The sequence below is a fragment of the Triticum dicoccoides genome, chromosome 3A (assembly GCF_002162155.2).
Source record: "Triticum dicoccoides isolate Atlit2015 ecotype Zavitan chromosome 3A, WEW_v2.0, whole genome shotgun sequence".
In the NCBI taxonomy this organism is placed as follows: domain Eukaryota; kingdom Viridiplantae; phylum Streptophyta; class Magnoliopsida; order Poales; family Poaceae; genus Triticum; species Triticum dicoccoides.
In genome coordinates this window covers 758,180,526-758,200,301 of record NC_041384.1, presented here as the reverse complement: position 1 = coordinate 758,200,301, position 19,776 = coordinate 758,180,526, and the positions used below count along the sequence as shown (strand labels likewise).

General features: G+C 46.9%; 1 protein-coding gene, 1 long non-coding RNA gene and 1 pseudogene across 2 annotated transcripts; 2 read left to right on the top strand and 1 right to left on the bottom strand.

The window, feature by feature from the left end:
* Positions 1-2,840: 2,840 nt before the first annotated feature.
* LOC119270761 lies at positions 2,841-4,193 on the bottom strand. The gene is made up of 2 exons (XR_005134298.1): positions 3,582-4,193; positions 2,841-3,443 (listed from the first exon to the last, which is right to left on the bottom strand). It is a non-coding gene; the product is annotated as an uncharacterized LOC119270761 (long non-coding RNA).
* A 7,931-nt stretch (positions 4,194-12,124) lies between these two features.
* Positions 12,125-15,602, top strand: LOC119270760 (ankyrin repeat-containing protein ITN1-like). Its single transcript, XM_037552814.1, has 4 exons — positions 12,125-12,190; positions 13,009-13,645; positions 14,586-14,668; positions 14,789-15,602. Exons 2-4 carry the CDS (start codon positions 13,033-13,035, stop codon positions 15,386-15,388), a joined length of 1,296 nt encoding a protein of 431 aa, XP_037408711.1. The 5' UTR covers positions 12,125-12,190; positions 13,009-13,032; the 3' UTR covers positions 15,389-15,602.
* Positions 15,603-17,568: 1,966 nt separating this feature from the next.
* LOC119273696 lies at positions 17,569-19,391 on the top strand (annotated as a pseudogene).
* The last annotated feature ends 385 nt before the right edge of the window (positions 19,392-19,776 follow it).

The following is a 19,776-nucleotide window of genomic DNA, read 5'->3' as shown; positions in this document are numbered from 1 at the left end:
CCTTCATCGTCCCTTCGCGAAGATCTGGATCCACGGGGCGGCAGCCCCTGCTGGTTCGGCGCCGCCGTTCGCGCTTTGGACGGTGTGCGCGGGGACTCTGCCCGACGTCCTCGCCCGCTCGGGTGGTGGGGAGTCGGCGCTTGGCGGCGGCAGTTCGGGGGCCTTCGTCCTCGCCAGATCTGGAGGCATGCTACTCCATCCTTCCCGCTCCTTCCCCTTTGCGCTTGTGGCCGGTGGATGCTGCTGGTTCCGGTGCTTCTGGGGATGGTGGTGCAGATTGGGACCGGGGGAAACCCTAGGCCGCCTGGTTCGGCTCGACAGTGGCGTCGGCTTCGGGCGACGCATCCTTCCTGAAGGCGGTGTCGTGGTCCTTATTCTTGTCACCTCCGGTCCTCTCCCGGGTGAAAACCCAAAATCCGGTCTGGATTGGGCAGCGGTGGCGCCATGGGCGTCATCCCCTCCTTGGAGGCGTTGCCTGGGGAGCTAGGATTCGGGTGTGGGCTCATGAAGGTGGGGGCTTTGGCTGCCGGCTGGATTTCTGCAGCTGCTCGCGGCGGCTTTCAGGTTGTGCAGAGTGCCCCTTGTATCTTGAGGGCGTTTCCTGTTTTTCGTGTTCGCGTCGGAGGAGCGGCGTGGCATCTGGTACGTCGACAACGGCGAGTCTCGGCGGCATGGAGCAGTAGGGGTATCGCCGGTGGGCGTGTGATGATGGACGAGCGCAGGATGGTGGCGCTGTCTGGCGTCGTGGTGGCGTCGATGGCAGAGAGGCCTGGCACGGTTCATGCAACAGTACAACTCTGAAGATGGATTGATGGTACGTGGTTGCGGCGGCCTCATGCCCGGCAGGGGGCCTGGTTGAAGAGCACGCCGGACTGGTGGGTGCCCATACCCGGAAGGAGTCCTGGTTGGGACCTCAGGTCTCAGATGTTAGGTTTGGCTGCGAGGTCTGTTTGGTATTAGGCCCAGACCATCAGCGCCCCTTCATCAGGTAGATAGGAGTAGCGACAGAGGTTGCGAAGATGGTGGCTTTGGTCTTACTGTCGTACGACTTTGTAAGGTCTTGTGTTATAATCAATAAAGTGGCCGTATGCATCGTCCAGATGCAGAGGCCGGGGGTATTCCTCCTTTTCGAAAAAAAATTTGATGCAAAGGGACTTACTTGTACTAGCAGTCCATGGCACCTGATACAACAGAGCATGACCATGACCACCGTTACAGTATGCATACTTGGTACTTTTCAAAAAAGTTGGATCCTGAAGTCCATTCTAATAATACAGACAAAATCAAGGGGTAAGTAATCTTTGGAGAGTAAAGTTAAAAATAGGACCTCGATAAGGACCGAACGTTCGGCCTGGGCAGGCCCCAGACCGAACGAAACGTTCGATCTGGGAGCGCACTCTACCGAACAGAATCGTTCGGTGCAGAAACGCTACAGCCCGAACCCCTCCTTCACGAGCCACCTGCAGGTAATAGAAAGCAGGCCAAAAAACGCTACAGCCCGAACCCCTCCTTCACATGGCAAGTTTTAGTTTAATTTGCCATGGCAAAATTTACTCTTTTTTTCCATGGTAAAAATACTTTTATTCACATGGCAAGTTTTAGTTTAACTTGCCATGGCAAAAAATAATTTTATTCACATGGCAACTTTTAGTTTAATTTGCCATGACAAAAATTGCCCTATTTTTGCCATATTACATTACATGGCAAAAAAAATTACTTTTATTCACATGGCAAATTTTAGTTTAATTTGCCGTGGAAAAATTTACTATGTTTTTTCCATGGCAAAAAGATACTTTTATTCACATGGCAAATTTTAGTTTAATTTGACATGGCAAAGTTTACTCTATTTTGCCATGGCAAAATTTACACTATTTTTTCCATGGTGAAACTATTTAGTAAATGCAGATGGTATCTATAAAAGAATGCGGATGCATGCAAGTATATGGAGCGCAGCCTACTTGTTTGGTTGAACAAGCTGCTGCCATGCATAGAAGCACAAGAAACATGAGCTGATTGGAAAGCTACTGACATACGCTCTTTCCATGTTGTAGAACAAGGTTGTTTTCCAAATTCTGATTGCCGAAACAATGCAAAAACACAAAAATCAAACAAGCTGCCATGTTCTAGCTAACACAAATTCCAGAAAATTGCCATGTCAATGAAGGTGAATTTGCTATGGCAAAAAAAAAATCCATCAAAAAAATATAAAGTATAAATTGCCATGGCAATAAAAGTTAAAATTTGCCATGGCGATTTATGTAAATTTGCCATGTCAAGAAAGTTAAATCTGCCATGGGAAAAATAGAAACGGAAATTTTGCCATGCCAATATACTAAAAAATTGCCATTCTACAAACTAAAAGTAGCCTTGTTCTTAAAAAAGGTAAACTGTTGATGATCAATTTTGTTGTGTACAGATACATGGCAAGTTTAGACAAAGTTTGTAATCTAAAAGTGATGGCAAATGTACATATCATGGTGGTATGAATTTTTTGGGGTACTAGTCACAAAGGCAACTTTATGGACCTCGTTCATAGCATGGCAAGTTTCATATCTGATCACATGGCAAAAATCGTAAAAATCGATTTTTTTTCTCACCATGATATCATGGACCAGCAGCAATAAAACCACAATAAATGGAAGCAGAAGGAGAACATGGTGAAGCATCATGGTCCCATTTCATTCTACAGTTTCAAAAATGAGGAGGCATTCGTTTGCTTAGAGGTACAATTTCTCGAACCTATTGAGGCGCCATCTTGAGTGGCTAGAAACAAAGAAGAGCAAATACTACTAGTTATTGTTACCTAGACTGCAATGTAACAAAAGGTTGGACGTTCATAATTTGGCAATGTGACAAATTTGCAAATGTGACTAAATGTGAACTTGCCATGGCAAAATTCAACAAAAGGGTGGCTAACAGCACAAACAATTGCCACATGATGTACCTCTGTTTTTTGTGTCTTACCAGGGTGGATTGATTCAAATCTAAAAATAGACATATAAGTTAAAGAATTGCCATCAATAATGTATAACGATTGCCATCATCTCTAATCTCAATCAGAGCACATATACTCTGTATGAACAGCACCAGATCATTTGTACAGATGCTCAATTAATCATAAAGAAGAAGACCACACCGATATAGCTGGAGGAAAGTGGAGGCATTCTGGGACCTGCATCGAGAGGGGACGGGTCGAGGACCCGCGAGAGGAGGCCCAACCGAACCACGATGGGCTTCGCCGATGTTCGCGACGGCCGAACTTGTGGGCAAATCCGGCACACCGCCGGAAGGAGAGCGCCGCCCCACTGCAGTTGTGTACTTGTGTTGTCGCTGATGGCTGCTGCACTGAGCACCGACGGCTTCCAACGCTTCCTCCCGGTCCACCGCGATGGGCAGCAGCGGCGCTTAAGTCTACACCGCCCGCGGCCGTTGTGTACGCTCCCCTGGACGGCACACCAACACCAGTGAAATTGCTGTCGTCGCCCAATCCCTCCCCAAGCCACCTCTCCCCCTCTGTCCAGAGCAACTACATCGCACACCCCCTGAATTCAGACAAAAATTCAGAAGAAAACAGGACTTACCGGAGGCCGAGTTCCGCGCCTGCGCCGCCCACGGGGATGGCGCCGCCGAAGGGTAGGACGCCATGACACGTAGCTCCGCACCTCCGCTGCCTACGGCGCTAGAGTCCGCCGTCCACGGCGCAGCCAGGAGACGCTCGTGCCGCCACATCGTCGATCACCACCACCCGCGACATCCCTTACGGTAGGTCATCATCAGCACCCACAGCTCCACCGTCACACCTCCTCACCGCCGCGACCACCTCGAGCTCCCGCCGGGATACATGTCGCGGGCATCGATCGTAGCATAGCCCAGCGGCCTCCTCCGCCTCCTCCCCCATCCCCGAAGTCCAGCCTCGCTGGTCGCCTCCATCGAAGCCGCGACGCGCGAGCTCGGCTCCACTTGTCCTCCTCGAACGGCCGTTCTGGACGCACTCCTCCTCAAGCGGTGGAAGAGGAGGGAGCCACGTAAGGCGGCGAAAGAGGTTGGGCGCCGATTGCCGCGACCAGAGGAGGGGAGCTGATGGAGACATCAGAGGGACGAGCAGCGCTGCACGGTGGAGCGCGGGGGGTGAACACGCCGCCGGGGGAGAAGAATCCCGCGCGGGGAGGTGGGCGGTCGGCGTTGGAAGTGAGTGGGGATAGACAGGATAAGGGAGCTGGGATCGTTCGCGATGGGGTGGGAAAACGCCGAACGCCCTGGCAATCTCACGTGGCACACCAGGACGCATTAAGATCTGTGCAGCAAATCGGACGATAATCAACGCGTTCGGCGGGAATCCTTAAAAATCAGACGTTCGGGAGTTATTGATCCCGCTTTTATTTTATTTTGTTGATGATGAGGAAAGAGATATGGCCATATGGGCCTATTTGGTGGGCGAACGCACCTTAATTGAACTAAAATTTTCCCCCTTTTTTTTAGTGGATCATTTTCATCTCAATACGTTACCAATTAATTGAAATAATTTGAATTTTCCTGAGTCCCTAAATTTCCCATCGTGATTCGCTCTTGTCGTCTTGTGCGAAGCGTTCCACCGCTGCCCCTTGCGCGTTCATAGTCCCCATCGGCCACCCACTGCCTTTTTACTTCCGGTGCTTTTTCTTTTACTACTTCTGTTTGGGCTGCACTACCTCGTGCAATGCATTGCTAGGAAGTATGTTAGCGTCAAACTCGACCTAGCCCACACTCTGCCCACGTTCTGAAACTTTATATGCACATGGACCAACATTTAGCGGAGAGCCCACTTCATTCCAAAGTTCGGACTGAAAGGACGAAGGAATCTCTCCCTTATAAGCTAATCAAGGCCTTCTCCCGTAAGTGAGGTGGGACTAAACCGAGCAAGCCTCACCAGCCTACAGTAGCCCTAACATCCCATCCCTCCTGAGAAGCCCCTCGGAAAGGCATAGCGATGTTGGCTCTGATACCAGATGATAGCGTCCAACTCGGCCTAGCCCACACTCTGCCCACGTTCTATACGTCTTTGCGCACATGGGCTAACATTCAGCGGAGAGCCCACTCCATCTCAAAAGGCCGGACTGAAAGGAGGAAGGAATCTCTCCCTTATAAGTCACTTCAATAGTCATAACGGTGGCGATCAGTTTTTAGTACCCCTTCAATCCAAAATTCAACCTTTAGTTCAAAACTGCGACAAGTGTAACACAGAAGAGCTACTTTTGTTTCGAACATAATATTCTGAGAAATAATCATGCAGTAAAATTATAGCAACCGTTTATGACCATATTTCAGAATAACATATTGAAGAGCTACTTCTGTTCTTATGTGCATATATAACTTGGAGCCAAAACAGAAGAAACTATAATCCTGCAGCACCACATCTGCATCGGTAGCAAGTGCATATGCAGTGCACAGAAGGCTCCAACTGAAATTGCAATAGCTGTACATGTTACATCTAAAAGGCATAGAAATCCTTCACCATAACACAAAGTTGACAATTGAATAGAGTACATCACACCAATATGTCTTTAGGGTGCCGCATGGGTGGAGAGCTGGGACTGGAAGAATAGAAGGCTGAAGCTTCCACAGGCGTGTCAATGTTGAATATTGTATTTCCTGAATGTTTCGTGGCTCCGTTTTGTCTGCGTTGTGTCATAGACCTCATGATCCCTTTAAAAACTGTAGTTTTAGTACCTGGGGTTTTGTATCTCTGTTTCTAGGTTGCTCTTTGAGTTCCTAGTCGAAGGGGTGCTATCTGGGCGACATACCCGGTCTACTCACCTAAGCCTATCATGAAAAGTCAGAAGCCCCAACCGAGCCACATACCGGGTCTGTGGCATAAACTGGTCTGACGCACTCACATGTGTCGTCGCCGCCATCTTCCACAGATCCGTCTTCAGAGCAGATATTGAGGCTTCTACCTTGTCAGGCCACTCCGCGATCGACGCCACCTTGACGCCAAACAACTACCTCCACCTGCGCGAGTCCACCGCGCATCGGGCGCCGAGTCTCCACTGCACCACGCCGCCGAGATCCGCCGTCATCAATGTGAAGGATGAAGTACCGCTCCACCAAAAAAGGCGCCCGCTGGTCCCTCGATCCCGTGTACGCCTCCAAGAATGACGCCCCCAAGGAGGAAATGACACCAACGCGCCGCCGTCATCCGATCAACTGATCTAGGGTTTCCCCCGGAGGTAGCGGATAGAGGTCTAGAGCTTCTCCACAGCGATGCCTTCAAGAAGGTAATGACACCTCAGGGTGCCACCAACGCCGGTCTTGGCATCAAGCCGAGCACAAGGTTTTCATCCGGATCCGCTCGAATAACCTCCATCACGTATTGTGTGCACGGGTCGCCGCCGATCTGAGCCGCCGCACATGAAGCAGGCCGCACCGGCCAGATCAGATCTGTCCGGAGGGCACAACCCTCATGGTGCCGACCCAACCACCAGGCCATCCATGCCGCCACCGCCGATCCAAGGTCAGATGATGTGTCGCCGCAGACCCGGCCGCCGCCGCCGAACGCCGCCACGCAGCCCGAGGCAGGGCCGGCTGCCGCACCCCACCATCGCCGCGCTTGGCCGAGGCAGCCGCCGCCTGAAGGCAGGCCCGCCGTGCCGCCAGGCCAGATCAGCCGAGCCACCCACGCCGCGGGGCTCCGCACCGCCCGCACGACGCAGGCAAGAGGGAAGACCCCCGCCACCGCCATCAGCCCCGGGCTATAACCGGTGGCGTCCTTCGGCGGCGGTGGAGGGAGGGAAGGACGGATGGGGACCCCCGGCGGCTAGGGTTTTAGATCCCGCCCGAATCGCCCGAGCGGGGGCGACGCGGGGGGCGGGGCAGCTCTGTGCACCATCCACCACGACCTGAATCAATGCCACCAGGTAAATCCACCCGAAGATGTTTGAGATAATGAATGAAGTGACAATGCCAATCGTTCTGCTCCAGTCTGTGTTCTTACTTTATTCTGTCAGCATAGCTCGCACCTTCAGTTAGAGTGAGGCCGAGATAAAGGATGTAGATAAGCGAGATGCTCCACGGCGAGCGGTAGAGGATCGGGTAGCGTTCAGGTTGCCCGTAGTGGTTTTTTTTGGAACAAAGACGCTAGACGCGTCCGACTTTAAATTAATAAAGCCACGAAGGCAGCAACACCGAGTTCCACAACGCAAACACACACCACATATTCGAAAGTCTCAACAGGCCACATCGGCCACGCATATTACAGACCAAAGTCCAAAAGGCAGGCCCCTACCAACCATCTAGCCAACTCTCAAATCATCCAAAAGTAAAGTTTGTCTCCCAATGAAGTTCAAGAAGATTGACGCAGTCTCGGGATGCTACTGGCAATCTTCTCTATCGTGCTCCTCATGAGGTCAGCATCACCTTGTTTCACCAGCGGAGTCCAGGTCTGTAGAAAAAGATGGCATTTGAAAATAACACCAGTCGGGTTAGCCGGGAACTTGTGCTCGATAGTCATTTTGTTTCTCACTGTCCATAAGAACCAAAGTAATGCTCCCAAGCAACTCCACAAGACCCTGGCCTTGGCACCCCTCTGCGATTGTATTACCAACAACTCAGCCCCCCATCGCGGGTTCCAGTTTTGTTGGAACACCTCGCGCACCGCACTCCAGGCAAAACGTGCAAGTGCGCAATGAAAAAGTGCATGATTCGCATCCTCTAGCGATTCACACACCACACAGGACCCGTCCGAAGGACCGTTATGCTTGGCCACGTTATCTGCTGTCGGGAGTCTGTTATGAAACATTTGCCAAAGAAATATTTTAATCTTTAGCGGAATCCTAGCCTTCCATAGCCCCCTAGGTATATCTAAGGCGGTACCCTCAGTCAACTTGCTGTATAAGGACTTAACCGAGAACTTACGAGACGCCGACAAGTCCCATGACACTTTGTCAGCTTCCTGACTCAGGACAATCGATCCAATTTGAGCCTGCAGCGAGTCCCAACTCGCCAGCTCAGCCGTACTCAATGGCCTCATAAAATGGATCGCAGGGGGCGCAGAGCGCAGGGCCTCTCCCACCAAAACATTCGTGTCCGAGGCCACGTTATACAGCTGCGGGAATTCCTGCCAGAGAGGCCTGCCACACATCCACATGTCAAGCCAGAACCGCGTGGACATGCCATTTCTCATGTCAAACCTCGCACCAAGCGTAAAAGCCGGTCTAACCGCCTGAATCCCATTCCAGAACAGTGAACCCGAGGTCTTGGCGTTAAACACATTCCCATCCGGGAAATATTTAGACGAAGCAGGTCCCATCCCTTTTGTACGTTTCAGCTCATGCACAATTTCTGCCCAATCGGGCCCTCCAAAATATTTCTCCCTTTGAGGAACCCAGTCTGGCTCCTACTTACCACCCTTTGAGCAATAGGAGCAAGCCTCGAGGCGTATGCTTTGGCACATAACTTGAACGGGACATTGATGAGCGTAATCGGCCTAAACAACTTGATGTTATCAGCGCCCTTTACTTTGGGGATAAGGCTAATCGCCCCGTAATTTAGTCTGGCTAGGTCCACTTGCCCGAGCGTGAAGCCATTGACTATTGCATGGAAAACATGCTTAAAGCACGGCCAAAAACGCTTAAAGAACTCCACTGGCCACCCGTCGGGCCCAGGTGCAGTGCCCGTTTTCATTGAAGCTAACGCCCTGTCAATTTCCTCCGGGAGGAAGGAGAGGGCCAAACCTGCGTTTTCGTCCGGATTCACCCTTTCTGAAGGATCCCACAGATCCTCCCAAGGCTAAGTTTTTTCTCCTCGGCCGTCCCCAATAGGACGATGAAGAAATCATAAATATGGCTGCTAATCTCCGCCCGAGTGACCAAAATCCTATCATCATGGTTAAGACGCAGGATAGAACTCTTGCGTTTTCTCCCATTAGCAAACGCGTGGAAGTATCCCATGTTTGCATCCCCTTTAGTCACCCATTTAACTCCGCCCCTGCGTCGCCCATACTCCTCTTCTGCTCTCAAGATACTAAGTACTTGGTCTTCTAGAGCATACCTATGCGCCCATTCCTGCTCAGAGAAAGATCTCACGTCCGCCGCTAAGTCTAGTGACGCAATCTCCTCCGTAAGCCTGGCGCGCTCCTTTTTAGAGTCACTACCATGGTTAGCTCCCCATCCCCTGAGGAACGCACGTAACTTAGCCGCCGCCGCAGTGCTCGTAGTGGTTAGTAGCATACATACTTTCTCCTGTCCTTTTTACTCTGAATATAAGATGGAAAAAGCTAGTGGTCAACCGACCGATCTTTCCTCTCACATCCACCACATTCCACACTTGACACGTCTTGATGGACCAGCGCAGAGCTTCTTTCCTCCATCCCTATCTCTAACGAAATGGCAGCATATTTTTATCTCTTCTATCCATGCGTTGAATCTCATCTGACCATGCAGAGCGCTCGGTACTACAGTTCTCGCAACTGAGGACCTGCTTCAAAAAGGCATACCGCAACAAAAAATGGGGTGATGCAGAGACCACGGGGTGCTCTCTCCATTGCAGTCGTAGGTGTTCTTGCAAGTTTTCACAACAACAGTCTTGTTGCAGGAATACATAGAAGAAGCTAGAGATGTTGGATCCTATTGCAATGAAGGTTTTGCAACGAGAGTCTTGTTACAGAAAAATAAGAGAAGACGTTTTGCATCAAGGGTCTTGTTGCAGAAAAATAGAGAAGAAAAAGATTTGCAATAGGGGTCTTATTGCAGTAAATTAAAGAAGAGAATATTTTGCAACAGAGGCCTTGTTGCAGAAAATTAGAGAAGAGATTTTTGTAACAAGGCTCTTGCTGCTGAAAGTTAGAGAAGAAGAGATTCCGCAACAAGAGCATTGTTACAGGAAATTAGAGAAGAATAACGTACGGCTTGCGTTTTACAATCGAACGGCTCATGAGGCGGCGGATCTTTTTAAAAGATCCGCCAGCTGACGCGTAGCACTGCCCATATAAGATTTGTATAAGGTCAAATTTCTTAAAGTTTGACCAAATTTATAGGAAAAGATATCAATATTCACAATACAAAATCAATATCTTTAGATGTGTCAGGAATATAAATTGCATATTGTATAACTTTAATATTGTGGATGTTGATATTTTTATCATATATATAAATTTGGTCAAGGTCGACAAAGTTTGACTTCAAATAAGTCTTATACGCGGAGTAAGAAGGGCCAAAGGGAGTATGGTATTAGTGGTGATACTACCCCGTGATGCATATTATCATATATTAGTATCTTATAAATGACTTCAATTATTGCCAAGCAAGACACATAGTCATTTAATTCTATGTCACATCATTAAAATTGTCTATGCATGATACTCTCACTACGGGCATCGTTAAGGAAACGGAACAGACATGGAGATGTGAGTTTGGCGGTGGTGTGAGGCATTAAGGGCTGATTGCATGCAACCATGGAAAACGTCAAGAGGTTACTGACGGAAAAATTAGGAGGGGAGACGGAAGCAGGCGGCTGACTAGATTCAAATCGGAGAATGATGATGGCAGCCGCCATTGACTTGCTATCTACACGGGAGAGGATGAGGTGAAAATTTAGGTCAGGACATGCTAATGCACGGCAAGCGGTGGGTAATATTTTTAAACTAATAATTCTAAGAATGCAAAATGGTGTATGTAATGGATGCGGTTTTTTAATGGCAAAGTGGGTAATTTTCGTGTACTTAAATTTAACGGCAACAAACTGAAGTCTAACAAATCAATGATCAGATCTTTCTTAATCTTGTGGGAAGTTTTAGCCTATTCATCTGTTTTACTCCCTCCGTCTGAAAATACTTGTCATCAAAATGGACAAAAAGGAGTGTATCTAGAACTAAAATACATCTAGATATATCCTCTTTTATTCATTTTGATGACAAGTATTTCCGGACGGAGGGAGTAGTATATAATAGATAGAAAATAGAAGATAATAGATAGATAGATAGAAGATGACAATACGAAAATCCTTTTCTGAGCCATGGCTCATCTGCACCCGTGTAGAATAAAAAAATTAAAATAAATACTAGAAAAATTCAAAAAATTCCAATTTTTTCCCATGGTAGACAATTTGATGCGTGAGGCCGGCCCCAATTTTCAAATTATTTGGACAACTAAGAAATTCTCGGCAAAAAAGACAAATTCGGGGTTTGTAAAACAGTTTACTGTTCATGTACTGTTTTGTCCCGATTTGTCTTTTTTGCTGAGAGCTACTCAGATGTCCAACTGAGCTAATATTTGGAGCGAACCTCACGAAATAAATTGTCTACCATGGGAAAAAAGTGGATTTTTTTTATTTTTCTAGTAGTTTTTTTGAATTTTTCCTGTCCGGATGCAGATGAGTCTGGGCACTGAATGGCTGCACTCATGACAATACCAATTTTCTGGAAGGTCATTTTCAAGGCTACGGAATGGATCGGTATGTGGTCCTTATATACTGCAAGCAGTGGAAGTGCGGGAGCATAGGGCATATGGGACGGTTGCATGGGAATCATACAAACGGTTTTGAATGGTGGTCCAGCAACAGGCCTTTGTGCATAGTCATGTTTGCCTGTTTTACATCAGCTGTGGCATTTTTTTTCTCGGTCGATTGTTTGATATGTACTGAATTTTGCTAACCGTACTCGTACTTGCTCCATTAACATAATTATGGTTTTGTGCATCATTAGGATGCAAGGATGCAGACGCCAGGGGCTGATCCTGCTTCCAAAAAATATATTTGTTCAGGTTAACTAGAAAATTAGTTGGAATTAGTCCTGCAGACGCGGAATAGAGATGTTTTTGTCAGAATCAATACAGGTAGTAGAAACGATGTGACCAGTGTGAACATCTGTGCGAAACGAGTCAGTGTGTGGAGCAAAGACTAGTAGGAGGAAATCTGGGCTGCCCAACTTAGAGCCTCACAACAAGATGATAATCCTTGTTTTTTTCTTTAAAACAACAAAGAAACCCTCTCAGAAAAGAATGAATCAAGACAATCCTTGCCACAACTTGGTATAACAACACGACACAGCAAAGACTAGGACCTGGACTCTAGCTCCAGTCACGACTTGTGCGTTGACAGTAGACTTGCAATTCCTTTTAAAGTTGTTGGCATCTCCATGGAAAACATCATCGAGCGGGCTGCCACATACCTTCATCTTGCGACTACGCACGCACCTTCTCTGCTATTGATATTGTGCGAGGTGTGTATCTACTATTTCACCTCAGCTTAATTATATAGCCTCCTATCTTTTCTTTGCCACAACCGTCGTCTCTCCATCGTTTCCTTCATCGGCCAGCTTGATTTTTTTTTTTACGAAATTATCACATATTGGGCCACACACACGCGCGCAACATGTAAATAGTATTTTCTTTTGAAAAAATATACTACTATCAACTGAACGTACAATCTAAAACAATTTTGTTAACTATTAGTATTGATAACTTTTCTTAATATGTGCATCACTCTCATTACTGTTCTTTGAAGTAATAATAGGGTTTCACTAAAAATTGCAACCTTTTGTCCCAAGCACTCCAAGAGAATCCAATCAAACTTATTAATCCAATCAAACTTATTACACATCTACCCGTAAAATAGATTAGTTCCTATAAAGCGTTTGGTCAAATTTCTAAAAGTCGATTATTAATATAAATACAAAATATTTAAACTGCTAAGTTGAAGTAGTGTGTAATTGGATTTTCCATGGGAAATAGTTGCGTATTTTACAAATTTGTTTCCTTTTGATTTTTAAAAATAAAATTAATTTGTAAACATTCAGTATATTGTACACTAATTTGAGGAATTTCTCTTCGTCAATGTACATGTGTTAATCTGCTGCATAAAGTCTGATGCGTAGTTATCATGTTCACAAACCACCTTTATTATATTTGCTGATATATTTACTAAATCAGCGACAACTAATAAGGAACGAGGGAGTAATATACACGCTACTATCCAGCATATAGCAGACCACCTTATTATATTTATGTTTTTGTTCCTTTTCTTTCTTCTTTTGTGCAGTAAACCTAGCTCAAGCAGAGATAGATGGCTGCCAATACACCGACAACTGATGCAACTGGAGGACAATCATTGATGGACGAACGGATCCTGAAAGCAGCCACCTTTGGTGTTTTCTGGGACATTGAGGTGTTGGCTACAAAGAGTCCAAGCATTCTTCTTGGAGTAACTCCGCAAGGGAACAACTGCCTCCACATATCCACCATTCATGGGCACGAAGAGTTCTGCTTGTATGCGCTGGCACTAGAGCGTTCTCTCCTTGAAAAGGTCAACTGCGAGAACGAGACGCCGCTTGTCATTGCTGTTTCACTTGGCCATGCCTCTTTGGCTTCTAAATTACTGCAGCAATGCTGCAGAAGACCACGATTGAGTCGAGCAATCTTGCAACAAGACAGGTATGGATTTAACGCACTGCATCATGCTATTCGCAATGGCCACAAGCAACTTGCACTGGATTTGATAGCAGAAGAGTCTGCCCTGTCGAGAGCTGTGACCAAGTACACTGAGTCACCCATGTTCATCGCCGTGATGAGGAATTATGTAGATGTTTCTGAAAAGCTACTAGACGTTGATGATTCTTCTGATGTTGGACAGTATGAACGCCATGCTCTTCATGCTGCAGCGAGAAATGGAAATAAAGGTGAGACCTGTTGAATACAAGTTATGGTTACAAAAGTACGTATGTACAGCAAACCAGAGCTAGCGTAGTTCATGTTTTCTATTATGTTATTATATAATCATTACTAATAGTCTAATACTCGACGTCATTTTTCATACCGTATGCATCTTTCTGATGCAGAGGCCGGGGAACCACCCCTTTTTTCAAAAAAAAAATGGAGAGAGGTCATTAAGTGGTGATACCTTGACATGCCTTCACATAGCTGTAAAAAATGGCCATCTGGAGTTTGTCAAATATATCTTGCAAACACGACAACTTCGGAAACTTATTAACATGCAAGACAAGGTTGGAAGAACCGCTCTACATTATGCAGTCGAGCAATGTGATCCTAGACTTGTTGCTGCTTTATTATCTCATGAGAGTATAGACCAATATTTTAAATAGCACGCTATTTCGCCGTTATAACGCGGTTATAGCATATTTGGAAGGGAGATGTTTTGGCAAAATCGGACGCTACGGCGCTAATCGCGTAATTAGCGCGCTACACACGCTGTAACATTGTAACGTTGTAATGTTACAACATGCAGACCATGCAAAACTAAAATAAGCACAGCCCAGCAGGCCCAGCAGGCCAAAACCAACCCTTTTATCAGATTCTCCCACGAGACCTAACCAGCAGGCCCAGGTGGCTGCCCCGGTGGCTGTTGATGTTGACTCTTAAAACTATGGCTGTTGATGTTTGAGACTTACTATTTTTATGTGCTGGATTTGGCCCTTATGCATATATTGCTTGCTCCTATGAAAAAATTAGTTGCTTAAATACTTTATTTCTAGATATATTTGATTTTTTTGCAAACGCTATTTTGAAATATAGCACGCTATTAGCGCGCTATAACTTGTGTAGCATTTAGAGAAGGGCCTCGCTATATTTTGTAACGCGCTATTTAAAATATTGGTATAGACCCAACAATTCTGGACAACCGTGGGAATTCAGCGGCTTCGCAATTGTCGAGCATCACAATCGATGACAAGACTTTGGACTGGGTACGTAATTATGATCCAGTTTATTGAACCATGTAGCTAGTCTTTATGGCTGTTCTACAAAACCTTCCTAATCCAGTATATTGAACCATACAGTATATTAATCCTCATGTTCATTTGCAGAAGGAAGTGCATGTTCTCATGTCAAAAGCTGATCCCAGTGATGATGACATCTCCTTGTATAATCTTCGCAAGGGAGCCACGAAACAGGAGAGTATTAAATCAAGGAGACAGAGAGAGTCAATGACCCAAAAATACAGAAGCAACACATCATTGGTGGCAATCCTCCTTGCAACAATCACCTTTACTGCTGCTTTCACTCTACCCGGAGGATATAGCAGTGATTCTGGAAATGCGGGACTTCCCACCATGTCTGGAAAGGTTACATTTATAGTGTTCTTGATCTTTGACACCTTAGCAATGTGCTCCTCATTTGTTGTGGCCTTTATATGCCTCATGGGAAAGTGGGAGGATGATAAGTTCACAACCTGTTTCATCTTTGTAACTAAGAAGCTCACCTGGTTTGCATACTTGGCAACAGTTACGGCTTTTTCAACTGGATTGTACCCAGTGCTGGCCCCACGTCTCCAATGGTTGGCGATTCTGATTTGCTCTCTGGTAGCTTTTTTCTTCATTCTTACTATTTTCATAGCAAAATGGCCTTCCATGAAGCTCAGTTTTCGGTTGGGTCAAACATTGCCTTCCATGAAGCTCAGTTTTTGATATGGCGCTCAAATTTCTGCAATGGTTTGACCTCCAATTCCAATTCCTGTGACATGGTCTAACCTCCACAATTCATTTTATGGTTATGATTTTAAAATATTTTACAAGTCATATCTAATGAACATTGTTGGATATTCATATAGTATTGTTAATTTATCGGGAAAATTACAATGTACTGTTCACTCTTGTATTCTGTTCAAATCTAATGCATTGCTTTCATCACCGCAGAGATGGTTCATTGTTCATGCCACATCCAATGACAATTGGCATGTATTTATTCGCATTTGAAAGACGAGATTTCCCATGGAATCAAAAAATATATTCTTTAGAGCATCATAAATAGATATTTTGATAACTCAATATTGTTTAACTAACATAACTAAAACAATGCGCTTGAGTGTCTCTCTCGCTCTCGCTTGTGGGCGATTCGTGAGGCAACTCGCGCTCGTCGCATACCCTAGCAAGTCCGTCCCATCCCCCTTCCACATCAGCCTCTTCCGTCCCTCCGAGGTGTAGAATCAAACATTTATGGTCCCTGACTGATGACAACGACTCTGAGATGGAGGCCGACGAGCTCTCAAGGGAGCTCGCGGTCTGTGTTGTGGACCTGGCTCTACTCCGTGCTGGCTTGCATTGGGGTTCCAGTCGACAGCATGCCGCTCTATGTTCAAAACAAAAGGTCAAGGTCGAAAAATGAGCTCAGTGTCTTCCCAAGGTGTTTTCTGCAAATTAACACTAATGATGGGCGTCGCATGGGCCCTACGCTGACTGAGCAGGCCATGTCGGCACGGATAATGGCCAGAAATGGTGGATTGAGTCGTTCGCTCATAAGATGGACCAAAGAGACCAAAGAGAAGTGTGTACAATGTGCTCATCTCGCAAGAGTTAACTGACCAAAGCTGCGTTTATCTATTTTAATAATATAATAGATAGATGATAGTCCATTCGCAAGCATCTAGCATATGCCTTAATCTCGACCGACCTGTGTGTACCTAATGGCCACTTGCAGCAAGAGTGATTACATATCAAAATATATCTTGACCATCGATCTCAGAACCACTCCCTAACTAGACGATAGTAGCAAACAAATATTACATACCAAAGCGTCCACGTGGTTGAACCGATCAGCAACTTTAGAGATCATCCTAAAAAAAAGCAACTTTAGGCATCAAAATAAATGGCTGAACAAATGTCTAGCATGTGCCTTAAATCTCGATCGGTGTACTTAATGGACACTTGCACTAACAGTGATATCTGAACTGATATGATATAACACCAGTGATGTATTGGTTTCTACTAATGGAAATTAGGGAGAAACCCCTTTCTTAGAAAAAAGAAAAAAGAAGCAACAGTGATACCTGAACAAATACTTACCAATTGCAACACTGACGTGTGTACCTACCAATTGGAGTATAGAAGAAAGAGATGTTATGTGCGGCAGAAACAAGCTTTTATCAGAGGTTCTTACAAACACACACATGCGGAAAAATAAAATTACATTCAGATCCTTGGGGTGCCAAAGTCTTGTTCCTGGTGCATCCACCGGCGGCACACCGGGAGCATAACACGATCCCGCCTCTAGGCCAAAAAAAATTTAAACCTAGGAGCTTCTAGAAGCAGTGGTCGAGAAGCCGTCGATGTAGACCAAGAGATGCATGTGTTATGTACTGTACTTGTCGATGACTGTGGCCTCGTTGGCTTATCAATTTTAATAAAGATGGTTGTGTGTATCATATTGATGCGTAGACCCGTATTACAACCTCCTTGAGAACCAACAACAACAACAACAAAAGGAAAACATAACTTGATTAAAATCAAACCAATAATTTGTCAAAGGCGTGACCGGGAGAGGACGCTGCATGCACAGGGTGGCGAAAGCATAACGTGTTGCAAGCATGGCGCCAAATGAGAGATTCTCTTTCACACTTTGTGCATAAAACAATCGCCAAATGAGAGATTCTGTGTTTGCCCACGTCCGCGTCCGGCAGCTCAATCGCTTTCGCGTGATTAAACTGATGCAAATAATCCACATGCCGTGCCAGCACGACGGATACGGATCAAATTTGGCAAGTCGTGCCAGCAGGCCCGATATGGCAATGGGATCCACGGATCAAACTTGGCAATGATGAGACGTGCCATAAAAGGAAACTCTGCGTCCCTCCTCCAGCTAAGAAACTCAAATGGCCATCTCACTCGCTTCGGAGCTCCTCTCCCTGCCGCAACAATGGCAGCTCATCCTCCTCATTCTCCTCGCACTCATCTTCTTGACGAGGAGACGGGGCTACAAAGGGCTCAGGCTGCCGCCGGGCCCAGCCCAGGTGCCGATCTTGGGGAACCTGCACCAGCTAGGCTTGCAGCCGCACCGGAGCTTAAGGGATCTGGCGCGGCGGCATGGGCCGGTGATGCAGCTGCAGCTCGGCACGGTGACGACCGTTGTGGTGTCATCAGCAGATGCAGCGCGGGAGGTGATGAAGACGCACGATGAGGATTGTTGCACCCGGCCCGTGTCTCCAGGGATGAAACGGCTGTCCTACGGCCTCAACAATGTCGGGTTCGCGCCGTACGGCGCCTACTGGCACACCATGCGCAAGTTCCTCGTCGTCGAACTCTTTGGCGTGCGCCACGTCAAGGCCGCATGGCACGCACGCCAGCATCAGGTACGGCCATTACTAATTAATATAGAATTACTGTAACTGGTTGATCCAGGAAGACCATACAGTTATGGGTTGTATTCATGATCAGGTGGAGAAACTGATGAGCACCTTGAACGGCTTGGCCGGAGAGCCGGTACCGCTCAAGGAGCACATCTTCAGCCTCGTTGACGGCGTCATTGGCATGCTGGGGTTTGGCGACATGTACAACAGCGACAAGTTCCCACACCACAAGAACTTGGAGCACGTGCTCGAGGAGGCCACACACGCGCAGGCCAGCTTCTCCGCCGAGGACTACTTCCCCAACATCATCAGACGCCTAGTCGACCGAATCACCGGCCTCGCCGCTCGCCGTGAGAGGATCTTCAAGCAGCTTGATATTCGAGATCATCATTGAGCAGCATCTTGACCCTCACCGCGTCAAGCCTCACAATGGTGACCTCGTCGACCGCCTTATCGGCCTTTGGAAGGACAACAGTTGCACCCTTAGCATCACGAGAGACCACGTCAAGGGCATCATCTTTGTACGTTACATTATTTGTTTCTACATCCTGTCCTGATCAACGAAGAAAAGATCAACTAACTGACGTCACTCACCACCATGGATACATGCAGGGCACGTTCATTGGTGGATCGGACACGGCCTCGGTGACGATCCTATGGGCGATGGCGGAGCTGATCCGGAAGCCGCCACTGCTGAAGAAAGTGCAAGATGAGATCAGGGCCATGGTGGGCAGCAACGAGAGGGTGCAGCCAGATGACCTTGCCAAGCTGGGGTACCTCAAGATGGTGGTGAAGGAGACCCTACGGCTGCACCCACCAGCGATGATGTTGCTGCCAAGGGAGGCCATGCGGGACATCCAGATTGGCGGCTACGACGTGCCAGCCAAGACGCGGATCTATGTGAACGCGTGGGCCATTGGCAGGGACCCAGCAAGCTGGCCTGATGATCCGAAGGAGTTCAAGCCAGAGAGGTTCAAGGAGAGCAAGTAGACTTCAAGGGCGCACATTTTGAGCTAACGCCATTTGGCGCGGGGCGGCGGATATGCCCTGCGTTGTCTATGAGCACGGCTACCATGGAGTTCACGTTGGCCAACCTGTTGTATTGTTTTGACTAGGCGCTCCCAAAGGGGGCCGTACTAAGCATGGAGGAGGAAGGCAAGCTTATCCCCCTCCTCAAGACCCCGCTTGTGCTGGTGCCCACCCCATACCGGAACATGTAAGCACAGTGGGGCGTGACATGACACACCCGAAAGAGATCCACTCCAAATTAATTTGCCCCCATGTATGGAGTAAGCATGCATGTAATCTTGTAACTATATTAGTATTACACTTTTTTTTCGTACAACCCCTTTGAACAATTCAATGGGCGAGATATATTCATACCTCTTCATAATAAAGGGTAGGATGATCTTTCTAGAAAATACATCGCGGAGATCTGTCATGTTCTGAGTCCACCTTGGGCTGGTCCATTAGAGAGAGTATGTGCGGTAGCACGGATCGAAAATCCAAAAAATAGTGCACTTGTTAGGCATCGAACAAAGGACCTCCAGGGGTTGGGAAAAAGCTAATAGCCACATGAACCATCTCGATTTGGTGTTACTTATGTAGTGCAATTATTTATCACCTAGACAGGACGTACCGTAGGAGTTTTTTTTTACTAAAAACACTCTAGCAGATCAAAATTGGTACTGTCCAACTGTGCCGGACATTCTAGCTAAAGCATTTTTATAGCTA